Source organism: Myxozyma melibiosi (assembly GCF_037950935.1).
Source record: "Myxozyma melibiosi strain Phaff 52-87 chromosome Unknown BZA70scaffold_12, whole genome shotgun sequence".
Lineage (NCBI taxonomy): Eukaryota > Fungi > Ascomycota > Lipomycetes > Lipomycetales > Lipomycetaceae > Myxozyma > Myxozyma melibiosi.
Window position 1 is genome coordinate 357,756 of NW_027042926.1, and position 12,844 is coordinate 370,599.

The window sequence follows — 12,844 nt, forward strand, 5'->3', positions numbered from 1 at the left end:
CCGGAACTGCTCGGTGGGGTACCGAGCACCCGGCTATAAGATTGTAATATATTAATAATCACAGCCGTAGTGTATTAGTCATGGGATTATTATACTACTTCGCTCTCCTCATCTGCAGCACTGTCTTACCAACAGTCAGAATCTACCGCAGAAAGAACAATGCCAGTAAATTTTCTATATCCTGTCGTATACAATATCACATCATAGAGAGGCTATTCAAATACCGCATCTCGTGGACTCACAAGAGCGCACCAACATTCACTCTACTCATCAGTCCCAACTGTATTGACATCTGTTCAACTCCATACGCTTTACCCGTTCATTGCTCCTGCAAAAAGCTGACAAGTCACTGTATATTCGCTGATACTAATACACGCGCATCATCAAGCATAGAAATTTGTATAGAGAGACGTTACTAACGTCACCAAGAATACCACGCTCTCGTCTATCTCAATTCTGCAGTTATTAAGCTAATAGTCGTCAACTTGACGTCTACAGAAAAACTGTCATATTTACCTTGGCAGTTATTGGGGTTTAATAAACTGATGATCTTTGCTTTTGGTGCACGGGTTGTCGTAATGGAGCTTGGTGAAAAGAAAGATATCTGTATTGAGTCCCAAAGAGAAAAACGGCAATTGTGTATTATCATCTATGATCTCATTTCCTTGGTGGAATTCCACTGCAACCCAAGAAAATCAAAACTACAGTCTAGATTCTGGAGTACAGCAATCCACAGCATTGAGCCTTCTCCTCCTACACTGAATACGTCAACATCGTACCGTGTCGTGACGCTTGCCTTTTTACGTTCTACAAAATAGTATTGGAGGCTATTTCGATGCAGCAGCTGTAATTTAAACAGAGTTTGTCTCTTCCCGAAGTAGAAGACAGTAATAACTGTAGCATAGCCCCGAGGCTTCCCGTTCAAGCTACAGTAACTTGACCTTCGTCGCTGGCGTGCTTGTCATTCGCCTGCGATTGCCTACTCGCTTGCGAAACAGAAAGGGGAAAGTATGTAACCTTACTCTCAGATTCAAACAGACAGAATGGGAGCCAACGTCATATTATGTACATCAAACTAATCCATGCTGGACCCTGACTACAAATTCTCATCTTGAAAAAATGAGAACGGCAAGGGTCTGGACGAATGCAATTTCCCGCGTCGTCCAGACTCTGTCGCGGAGCCACGGGAGCGGGAAGAGGTAAGGCACGGGCGACGAGCTAGTCGCGCTTCTCGCATATTTCAGGTACGGTACCTTTTAGCCAATTTGCGAGTTGCCTTGAGAAAGCGAGCGTGCGAGAGAGGAGGAAGGAGTATGAAGATGGGAGGTTGTAGATAAAAAAACCTGAGCCGCATCGCTTCCTCGAGGAGGTTTCGACCTATGACGCGCGATCTTGCTTTCCACGTTTCCGCCTTGACAGCTCTCGACTGTCGACAACAGCAGGTTGGGTACATGAGGTATGCTCGAGTTTGCTTCTTCTCTGAGAGACTGAGAGCAAGAGATTATGTGCTCTCGTGAGAGATCTCTCAAAGCAGATATCTGGTCACCTTTGAGAGTAATATATGGAAGACTTCGACTTCGACTGCTACTCTGTTCTGTATTCATGTTCTGTTTCCATCTCTAGACGTCCTGTTTGCGCGGTCCACAATCACCCGCAATGAACTTCTACTTGCTTATACTGTACCTGTCATCTTACTAATCTAATCATCTTCTGAGATCTTGGCATCCGACTTGCATACTCCTCTGATCTATTCACGACCTGTCTATCCGAGCCCACGTGCGTAAGCTCATACCTCACACAGTCAAATCAGCATGCTGGACGATAGCGACTACAGTATGCATGGGCTTTGGGCGTGTCTGGATCTTACCCTTTTGGCGTCTACACCGGGTGGGCGACTGGAATTGACTCAGACGTCGGAACCTATATCGGTATGCCGGGAGAGCACCGAGGCACTATAAAGACGACTCTCTTTCTCTATACGAAGTACTTTTCTCATCAGGAACCACCTTGATAAATCAAAAATGAAGTTCTCGTCAGCTCTCGCCATTGCATCTGCTCTCCTCGCCGCTTCCCCCGTTCTCGCAAAGACCGAGTCCGGCAAGGCAGACTCTATCCGCATCCTCTCCTGGAACTTGCGCTATGATTCAAAGTCGAACAAAATCACCGTCGATGAGACCATCGACTCGTTGAATGCTACCATTCCCAACGACGACGAGGTCTCGTACTTCACCAACTACACCGAACACGCGTGGTCGGACCGTCGCATCGGCGTCTCGAATGAGATGCTCTTCAACAAGCCCGACGTTATCTGTAGGTCACGCCTCGATTTTTATCTTTTTTTGTTCTGCAGCTAATCAATTCATTTTTTAAAAGGCGTCCAGGAGGCTCTTCATCGTCAGGTCGAGGATTTGCTCGATCTCTTGCCTGGATTTGAGTACATTGGCGTCGGCAGAGACGACGGCAATCAGTCGGGCGAGTACGAGGCCATCTTCTACCGCACGTGAGTTTCCATCCTGTCCTCAACTTTTGGTCCACGAAGCACGGCTACTGACTACTTCTCATTACTTTAGTGAGAAAATCAAGGTTCTGGACTGGAGCACTTTCTGGCTCTCAGACGACCCCTTCGAGCCCTCGAAATACCCCGGCGCCGGCTCCTACCGCTCCGCCACCGTCGGCCACCTGCGCACAAAGTCCAAGTCCGAGTTCACCGCGATCTGCACCCACTGGGATGACAAGTCCGACGAGCAGCGCCAGCTCGCCGGGTCCATGATCCGCTACCGCGGCGCGTACGAGGCCGAGACTACCGGTAACCCTGTGTTTGCCTTTGGCGACTTCAACTCGCCGTCGACCGGCGGCGACAGCGGTGGATACAAGATCATCACGGGCGAGAGCGACATGCTTACCATGAACGAGACCTTTGTCGAGACCTACAACTCCTCCATCTCTGATACTTTTGTCTTCAAGGATTTCCTCCACGAGACTGATGCTCAGTTCCGTATGGGCCATTTCGCTACCTGCACTGGTTTCACCGAGGTCGACACTCAGGGATCGACGAGAGTCGATTTCCAGCTTGGTGGCTCGAACGGTGGCTGGAGCACGACTGCGTTCAAGGTCATGAACGAGTTCTACGATACCGGTTACCATCTCTCTGACCACAGACCTGTTATCTCCGACGTTATCGTTGGATATACCGACTAAGTCTGTTAGATATGACTGGATAGTGCGAAAAGTATTGATTTCAGATAAAAAAAAGTTTGTAATTAAGATGCTAGCACAAATAAAATCAACTATAGTATACTGATATGCAACAGCAAAAACGCTCAATAACAGTCTAAATATAATACGAAACACAATCTATAATACCCTACAGATCCTCCTGCCACCATAATCCATCCGGCCGCTTAATAAGGCATCGAGACGGCCAATACCGCTCATTGACTTGCACGCTGACCACGCTCGTGACATCCTTTCTATTCACGAGCTTAACCCTGACAAACTGGCCATCGCTCCACTTCTGCTTCTCGCGCACGACTTGCAGGAATCTGTCAATCGAGTCGACCATGACGTCGTCAATCTCGATGATCCACTGCGCAGGGCGGATGTTGTTCAGCGCCGGCGCGCCGTAGGACACCGAACCGACGTATACGCCGCGCGAGAGAGGTACGAGTTTGGTGTTGTGCGCGACTTGCTCGATGGCCTCGGAAAAGGTCTCGTGCAGGTACGCGCCGCTCCACTGCACAATCTTTGGCGCCACGAGGCCGCTCGACATATCTGGTAGCGGACGGATAGTGATAGTTTTCTCGGCACCGCCGCGGAGGATCGTGAATTGGAAAGAGTCCTTGGACAGGTCCTGCAGTTGCAGTTCGAGATCGAGCAAGCGCACGACCGGCACGCCGTCGATTTCGAGCAAGATATCTCCCGAGACAAGATCATTAGCCTCGTTGACCTCCGAATCAGCGTGAGAAAACTTCTCGAGTACATTCACAAACTTGACGTTGCTGGTGTTCAGGAGCGTCTTCGACAGTTTTGTGAACTGCTTGATGCGGGAGGCGCGCAGACCGAGACTTGTCGCGACCGTGAGCGAGACGACGCCGGTCTCGACGTTGAACGTGCGAGATTTCGGCAATTCGGCTTTGAGAGCGTCGACTGTTGACAAAGAGGGCGAGGTGTGGGCCTGCGCTACACTGCGCCGGATGCTGTCGACAACGGACTTGATGTAGACGCTGTAGACCATTCCGGTTTTCCAAAATATGTCTGCGTCCGAACTGTTTTGCGAAGAAGCGTTCACCCACAACGCGACGATCTTGAACACCCCCCGCTCCTTGGCTTCGCCGCCCGCCGGATCGTCATACTTCTCGGTGTGCTTTTGCGCAATCAGGCCACCGTCGCAGGATACGCTATCTGCCAGAGAGATTCCTTCGACGTTGATCAGCCTGAACCGCGGCGGGTTGCACTTTGTAGTCCCCACATCGCCGAGCTGCGACACGGTCGTGCTTTTCTCGACGAATGATTGCGAACTTGTCAAACCGACGACAGTGACTTCGTCCTTGATCTTCAGTCGCGCATCGGCGTCGAATTCTGCAGTGCGAAGTTTCACGCCCTTTGGAAGATCGGCGAGGTTGAAAGTCAGGTACGCCAGGCGATCCATGGCGATAACGCGGCCGGTGACGTAGTGATGTTGGATCGTCAAGCGCACGTCAACGACCTCGGAGGGTACGGCAGCGCGGTCGACTGCGATGATAGGGAAGTCGTTTTCGAGGGATAGAAGGGTGCCGACGCCGTAGTATGCGTTGGAGGAGCTGTAGCCGTTCACGCTGAATGGAAGGCGCACGTTGACGTAGATCAAGCTTTCACGAAGAGGAGTCAATGGATCATCGTCTTCCTCCTCGTCATCCTCTTCTTCAACGACGTCTTCCTCGGTGGAAGACGCAGACGCGCATGGTTCGGCGGTCGCAGGAAGCAACTTCTGACGATCCCAAACGCCAGTCTTATCATTCCGCACGAACAGATGCTCCTGATTGAAATGGCGATCGACAGTGACTACCCCGACTGTCTCCCGTGAGGCGCCCAAATCCTTCGTCCGCGACGGAACACGCGCAGAGTCCGGGACAGTCTTCAGGATCTCGAGAAACGCGTCGAGGTTAGGCGTCGGCCGGCCGGCGAAAGAGGTCAGGAGGTAGTTACGCGTGAGAGAACTCCAGTTTAGCATACCCGAGAGCGCGACGTAGACACCTTGGTCCTTGACTGGCATGCCGTAGGAACGGGCTTGCTGGTACGAGAGGTCGTGGAAGATCGCGCCGCCGACTTCGGCAAAGCGGTCGGGAGTGATGGCGTGCAGGTCGCCTACGACGACAGAGCACTCAAATGCCTCCGTACCTCTGTACAGCGAGAGCCGGACAGAGGAGTTGATGTTGCTATCAATGATATCGAATAAAGGCACAAAGCTGTCGAGGATCACATCATTACAAGCGATAAGGATATCGCCGGGCTCAAGCCTGCCGTGCGCAGGACCGCCAGGGAGGACTCGCGCGACTGTGAGTAAACCGGTTGAGGAAGGATTCCAGCTGCGGCAGGAAGCTTCTGATTCGGGCGATAGACCAAGCCGTCGAAGCTCATCGTATGAGCGGTGAACAAACTCGGTCTGCAGAGTACCGCGCGTGATGGGTAGGCCATTGCGAAGGCAGTTGAGTGCGCGCACAACACGGTCGAGAGGAAGGTAGAATGACGACGCGGAGCGCTTCGATCCGCCGGCGTTCAGAGCAATTGCCTGGCCCGAGATATTGAGCACCGGTGAGCCCGATGATCCACCAGAGGTACCAGTAGCAGCCTGGTAATAAAACGTATTGAAATCCTCGTACAAGTCGTCTCCGTAGCGCGGTGCGCCGCGGTCAAGACGCGCGAGCGTGCTGCCGAGAATACTGAGTTTCTCGCCAGAGTCGTTGCCGACGACTTTGATTGAAAGACCGACTTTTGCGAGATCTGGTCTCAGTTCAATCTCTTCGACGTCGAGAAACCGGATTTTCTCGGGGTCGTACTGGAAGAAGCCAAAGTCGTGGACCGGGTCGCGGTAGATTGGGCGCAGAGGTGCTTCCTCGTAACTGGAACGCGCACGTTAGCAATTGGTCTACAAATAAAAATCAAGATATAAAGACTAGAATACTCACTTTACGAAAACAGCAGTGGCAGTGATTGGGGCGGGGTTGACCACATGTCGATTGGAAAGGATGATTCCGCGTTCCTTGTCGACGACAAAGCCGGTAGCAGTATAGTCCCCACTGGCCTCAGTATCAAATGCACGCACAGCCGAAGCTCTGATTGAGACAATTCCCTTGACGATACGTTCGATTGTGGTATCCCATGTCTGGTCTTTACCGAGGTGTTGCTGAAACGCGTGCTGCGCAGCGGCAGCGGCTTCGAATGAGTTTCGAGAGAGAAGAGCCGGTTTCAAAGGAGCTTGCTTCGGAAACAACGACGGCGCGAAGGGCGGGTCGATTGGCATGGCATTGAAGAACTGCGAGGTATTGGGGGGCGAGAAAACAGCGCCGGGAGTCGACGGGTTCGCGGGCATACGGAGGGCGGCGTCCGGGTCTGGAGTGAGGGCCGGGGTGCGGATCATGTTTGTCATGTTGCGCGGCGGAATGGCGATGCAAGGAGTTGAATTCGAGGGCGGAGTTGCCGCTGAGACCGAAGAGGCCTCGGAGCGCGCAGATGTGGGTGCCATGTTGACGGTTGTGAGTAGGGAGGAAGGCAGGAGGGTGCGTAGACGGGAAGATGAAAGCCCAAGACGGGGGAAGAACGAGAAGGCACGGCTGAGAATCCTGAGGGCAAGAGCTGGAAGAAAGAGGGAAGAAGTGGAGTCTAAGTAGTAACGAAAGCTATGAGCAGACTGAAATGAGGATGGGCAATCGAGGAGGTAGTGGGGCCTTTAAATGAGCATGTAAACCGATATCAACGGCGCGGACGGACTTGTGGCCACCCGGCTCTCCGCGCATGCCGTTTCGTGCAGCAGAGTTAATGTATACGAAGCGAGTGCAGTCCTATCTTTGCCATCGAGGCAAACCTTCTCCCCACGCCCGACTCCTGGCGCGTTTTGAGCGGTCGAAGGTCGCGTAGGCGGCACTGCTATCGGACTCTTCGGAGTCGAGGATGCCGCGACGCGCGAGGCCACGCGAACTCTCGAGATGGTCTCCGATAATCGCACTCTCCCAACTTATTCTGGCATCATAAATACTATATCTTACAATACTAGAAGTCTGTACTATGGTATCCAAAAGATGGCCACCGAAAGACGGCGAGCCGCAGCGGCGTAATCTGCCGACTGGCAACGAGAGTTTGGCCTCGGATTGTTGGTCGCCGTCCGGCGGATGCCTTGGCTATTGTGGAGTATAGGCTGTGTGGGTGTATCAGCGTAGACTGATTGCTGTTGTATCGTGCTGCTATCTTACGAAGGGAAGGCGAGGCGAGGCGAGAGGAGTTGCTGGCCGTCTGGTGAGTGAAGTAGCTACGAGCAGAGCGGGAACAGGAAGCAGCAGAGGCAGTGGCAACGCAACGGTCAGTCAGGAGACCTGCAGCAGAGGTCCGCACAGGCTGCATTCGTTAGTGTCCCGTTAAGTGTATAATTCATAACAAAAACCGGTGGATGAGCAATCTATGTTGACTTAATCCGGTGAAGGGTGCAGTCCGCCTCACCCGCTGCGGCAGCCGTACACAGCTGCTGCCTATCTGGTATCTCCCTCGATGTCTGCGATATCTCACTGCAGGAGACCATTGACGAGAGATTGTCTTCTACAGTCAGATCCAGAGTGTTATTGCTCCACTTCTGGCAGTAATCCTACCCAGAAGCTCAGTCCAGAAAGCGGCAGTGCCAGCAGACTGCTTGCCGGGTACCTGCGGCGGCTCCCGCTTCCAGAAGCAGTAACCTCATCGGGGCCTGCATAACACGCCTTCCACCGAGCCTTTGTCTGCCTCTTTTTAATTTCCCAAGCAAACTCAATCAATTTAACTTTAAAATAACGTAAGATGTGAATAATGCAGCATAGCCGCGCTCTGGGGCTCACGGTCCGCAGGGTTTTGTCTGAATATCCTGGGATTGTGATGAGGAAGTCACATTGCGATGCTGTTCGCGCACCATCACTTGTCCCTAAATAGAAGTGTATACTGTTGTTTGGACTAAAGCTGTCAAAGTGAATGGCTTTCAGTTTAAAAGAGCGACTATTGGACATGCTCGAGTCCTGCTTCAACTCTCTTTCTGTGGTTTACGTTCACAGCTGTCATACTGAGGGACTCTGCGCTCGCAAAATCAGATCCACTTGATCGTTTCCAAATACCAACAGTGATCACTTGTTCAAAAATACTAGTTCTGTTATTAGAACTGTGCTTATATTTATACCCAGACCCAAGAGACTCTAGTAGAGCTGTGACTGTGACATCGCCAGAACAATGAGATAATAAGACGAGTATCAAGTGACTGAACAACTGTCTTCACCACCATCAGCTAACGCACTACACCCTCTCTTCTCATCATATTGCCCCCACACGTTGTGCTCAAAATGGACCACAGTGTGATTGTGCCAAATCTGTTTCCCCGGATCCCAACAATATATAAACCACCTCTTCTCTCCCTCCATCTCTCTCTCAATCCATCCTCGCAGCCCACATATCTACTACTACAACCACTACACACCCAAGCACAATGGAGAACATTTTTGAATTCGGACGTCAGAAGAGCCAGGAACTTTCTCAGGGAAACTTCTCGCCTGAGGAGCACAAGGCCAAGTTCAGCCACGAGGCTATTGCCGGTGTTGCTTCCTTCGCTGCCGTGCGTACCCTATTCAAGTCTTTATCTTAACATCGTATCTTTATTAACCACACCCTTTGATAACAGTTCAAGGCATTCGAGGACAAGTGCGTATCCTCCTACATCAACATGGAATGTGAAATCATATAGCTAACCGCTTCTCCTCAACAGGCAGCGCAAAGAGGGTAAGCCCGTCAGCCACGCATTCGCAAAGGAGCTTCTCGCCGGAATCGCCGGCGCCGAAGTCGACAAGCTTGTCGAGACCAAGGGCCTCAACTTCGTTGACCGGTATGTCCTACCTTTCTTTATCATATCCCGTTTGCCCTCTTGCTTAATACTTACTCTTTTTTCTTTTACGTCTCAACAGCGAGAAGGCAAAGAACACCTCGCGCAACCAGCTCAACCAGATGTACGACTCTTACTACGGAGGCGACCAGCAGTACGACCCTAACTCTCGCCAGGCGCCTAGCCAGATCCGCGAGGAGATCGGAAAATAAGGCAGTACTGCCCGGGTGTCAAGCGTCAAGGAGGATGGTTGCTATTTTACTAGACTATCTTGTATTTTTGTCCCCTAATACACCTATCGTACAATTTCCAATATAATCACAATGTAGACATAAAAATAGCTGGCGAAACTCTCAGACCTATCTTGGTAAAAATTAGCAACCAGAGAAATGCAGCAAGTGACAATAAATTCAGTTACTTACTAGAAGCCTCTCCTGATACTTGGCGTATGCGTCCGCGCGCGGAACAACCCCGGCGTAGCAATCCCATTAACCCCAGTCTTTGCCCTCTGCAGTCCGCCGCCATCTTTTTTCTTCTTAGCCTCCTCCTCCTCCTTCTCTCTCTTCGTTCTGTCCTCATCAAACTGCGCTTCAATCTCCATCCTCCGTGAGAATTCTTGCTCGGTCGCTCGGCGGTGGCGGGATGCGTACCCGGTCTTCTCCTTCACGCTGTAGAATACGCCGCCAAGCTCGGCGAGCCAATGCGGGTCGACTGCCGTGACTGTAGACATGAACTCCTTCGACGTCAGCACGAGTTCGTGGTATACCACGTACTCTGGTAGGTATCCGAGGCCGTAAAGCGCAGATGTCGGGTGCAGCTGTACAGTCACGCTCGTGCGTAGATTGACATACTCGCCCAACCCCTTGACCTTCGCCGCCTGCAAGAAGTATCCCGAGCAGACGCATTTGCGAATGACGTCCCAATCCGATCCGCATGAGACTATGCTCATTTTCTGGAACGTCATGATATCGAGCAACTGCTGTCTGATCTCCTTTGCACGTCGCAGCGTCTTCGGGTGCAGGAAATGCCGCATGCACCAGGCGTCTGAATGACCGTTTGCTTTCCATTGATTGTAGACGTTTAGCAAAGTCAAATGATCCGACTCGGCAACGAAAAACTTTTCCCGCGCGGCATCGCTCTCTTCCTGTCTCTCCTTCGGCCTGTAAAACACGTTCGGCACACTGAGCATCGACACAATCGTCAGCATCTCCTGCACGCATTCGTACTCCTCAGACATAATCAACAACTTCGAAAGCGACGGCTCCATCGGGAACGACGCCATCCTCATTCCCAAAGACGTGAGTTGGCCCATATTATCGAGCGCGCCTAGCGCCCACAGATCGTACAAACTGCTCGTCATCGTCTCAGCCGGAGGAGGATCCATAAAGTCGAATTCCATCAGGTCGCGCACGCCCAACGACTTTAGCAGTAGAATCGTATTCGACAGGTTCGTGCGCTGGATCTCGGGAATGTTTTGTATGTAAAACTCGTTCCGGTACGCAGACTCCGTGTACAGTCGATACGCAAGTCCGGGTTCCGTTCTACCGGCTCGTCCTGATCGCTGGTTCGCGTTCGCCTGAGAAATTGGCGTGATTTGGAGGGTATCCATGCCCATACGCGGATTGTACACTTTAAGCTTCGAATACCCGCTATCGACCACAAACTTGATTCCGTCGACCGTGAGCGACGTCTCGGCAATGTTCGTGGCCACGATAACCTTCCGCGTGCCCTTTGCGGTTTTGTCGAAAATCTTGGCTTGTAAATCTGCCGGCATCTGGGAGTAAATCGGGAGAATCTCGAGCTTGGGCGGGTTGTCGAGTGTCGCCAGGCGCTCGGCTGTAATCTCGCACGTAGCCTCAATATCCTCTTGTCCGGTCATAAACACGAGAATGTCACCTGGTCCCTGCTGCAGATGAATCGTGAGGATCTGCTTCACCGCTGCGTCGACGTAATCCTCACAGGGAGATTTCGAGTAAAGCACGTCGACCGGGAAGGTACGGCCAGGGATGGTAAACTGCGGCGCGTTGCCGTAAAACTTTGAGAAGCGTTCGGCGTTCATTGTCGCTGATGTGACAATCAGCTTGAGATCTCGTCTGCGAGCGAGGATCTTCTTGAATAGTCCCATGAGCACATCCGTGTTCAAAGCACGCTCGTGCGCCTCGTCCATAATGATGCACGAGTACTTGTCAAGATCAGACTCCTGCAGCGATTCGCGCAAAAGAACACCATCAGTCATATACTTGATGGCCGTCTCTTTCGAAGTACAGTCTTCGAACCGAATAGAGTAGCCCACGAGTCCACCCAGCGTCACACCCATCTCCTCTGCCACTCGATTGGCAACACTCATTGCCGCCACACGTCGAGGCTGCGTGCATCCAATCATCCCGCGTTTGCCGTAGCCATCTTCGTAGAGAAACTGAGTAAGCTGCGTCGTCTTACCGGACCCGGTCTCGCCAATCACGATCGTTACTTGATTGTCGCGAATAGCGCGCAATAGTTCCTCGCGGACCGCAAATGCAGGCAGAGCCTGCCGCTGCTCGGTGATTGTCTTTTCTTGACTGAACTTGGACGCTCCCGCGTTCTTCTTCATATGCGACGCAAACTTGCTATCATTCTTCGACTCCACCGAGCCGCCATCTCCGGCCAACACACTGTCAGACTCATCATCCTGCCGCTCTTTGATTCCGAGCACGTTACCAAGCGCGGTGCCAGACATGTCAAGCGCGTCCTTGGCTTGCCGCTGACGCTCGCGCTGCAGCCGTCTTTCGCGTACAAGCGCCGAGCCTGACCTACTAAAGACCGCCATATCGCTCTGTGGGTCGCGCACAGCCGAGATAGGGTCTCGCTGGCGCGTGAAGACATTTCTGCCGTCGAGGAAAGGAGGCGTGAGGTCGTGCACAAGCAAATGGACTCTGTTCTCCGCGTCGTCATCGTCGTTGTCAAAATTGACTTCCTGTGCGCGACCGACGCCCGAGGTCAGCAGCCGGTTGTTTTCCCACATGTCTGCATCGTGCTGCTTCGCCTTTGCGCGCATGCTCATTCTGTTTGCAAGCTTGGCTTGCAGCTTTGACTCGGCCTCCTGGATATCGTACGCGGACGCAGAGCTGCCGAACGGGTTATGACTTTCGTCACCGGCCACATGGCCGAGCTCGTCTGTAGCGTACCAGTCTCGCTCTAATGCTGATAAGCTTTCTTCGTCGTAGTCTGATGGAAGTAGACCTCGGTTTGAAGCCGCGAGAGGAGTTGGCTGGCGGTTGCGCGAAGGCGTGGGATCCATTCGTTGGCGGCGCGAGGAAGCTGCTGACGATGATTTGCGGGAAGAGGCCACGGTCACGCGGTAGCCGTCTTCGTCGTCAAGGTCGGGGTCTGGCTGGGCTGGTCTCTTTCGTGACGAGGATGCGGTAGAGAGACCCTGGCGTTGACGGCTGTTGTGTAGACGTCGACGAGCCTCGTCAGAGAGTCCGGGGCCGTGACTTGGAGTCTCGATCCGTCGTTCACGCCGCGCCGACGCTACCGAAGAAGGCAGCGACGGTTTTTTAAACTTGGCTTCCGACGTCTCTGAATCGTCATTGCTGAGTGCGACTGGCACTATCCGCTGCTGCTGGTCTTTCTGCTCACGCTCAAGGCGAGCTTTGGGAATGATAAGCCCGCCGCGAGCAGACGGGATCCGCAAGCCACCTGGGGTCTCGTCGCCGGACTCTGCGGATCCGGGAAGTCTGTCAGAAGTACCTGTGAAGTTGATCTTCCTCGGCAGGTCGGCCA

General features: G+C 52.6%; 3 protein-coding genes across 3 annotated transcripts; 2 read left to right on the forward strand and 1 right to left on the reverse strand.

Annotated features, from left to right (window-relative positions):
* The first annotated feature begins 1,994 nt into the window (after positions 1-1,994).
* BZA70DRAFT_78991 (plasminogen-binding protein pgbB) lies at positions 1,995-3,281 on the forward strand. The gene is made up of 3 exons (XM_064915408.1): positions 1,995-2,310; positions 2,374-2,500; positions 2,571-3,281. Exons 1-3 carry the CDS (start codon positions 2,022-2,024, stop codon positions 3,196-3,198), a joined length of 1,044 nt encoding a protein of 347 aa, XP_064766425.1. The 5' UTR covers positions 1,995-2,021; the 3' UTR covers positions 3,199-3,281.
* Positions 3,282-3,364: 83 nt separating this feature from the next.
* BZA70DRAFT_241264 (uncharacterized protein) lies at positions 3,365-6,499 on the reverse strand (the record flags this gene model as incomplete). The annotated part of the gene is made up of 2 exons (XM_064910528.1): positions 3,365-6,098; positions 6,165-6,499. 2 exons carry the CDS (start codon positions 6,497-6,499, stop codon positions 3,365-3,367), a joined length of 3,069 nt encoding a protein of 1,022 aa, XP_064766426.1.
* A 2,193-nt stretch (positions 6,500-8,692) lies between these two features.
* On the forward strand, positions 8,693-9,294 carry BZA70DRAFT_291425 (uncharacterized protein; the record flags this gene model as incomplete). Its single annotated transcript, XM_064914294.1, has 4 exons — positions 8,693-8,818; positions 8,885-8,904; positions 8,969-9,085; positions 9,165-9,294. 4 exons carry the CDS (start codon positions 8,693-8,695, stop codon positions 9,292-9,294), a joined length of 393 nt encoding a protein of 130 aa, XP_064766427.1.
* Between the last annotated feature and the right edge of the window lie 3,550 nt (positions 9,295-12,844).

Coding starts and splice junctions, on each gene's coding strand:
- BZA70DRAFT_78991 (XM_064915408.1), top strand. CDS start 2,022: ATGAAGTTCTCGTCAGCTCTCGCCATTGCATCTGCTCTCCTCGCCGCT. Junction 2,311..2,373: donor CAACAAGCCCGACGTTATCT/GTAGGTCACGCC, acceptor ATTTTTTAAAAG/GCGTCCAGGAGGCTCTTCAT. Junction 2,501..2,570: donor GAGGCCATCTTCTACCGCAC/GTGAGTTTCCAT, acceptor TCATTACTTTAG/TGAGAAAATCAAGGTTCTGG.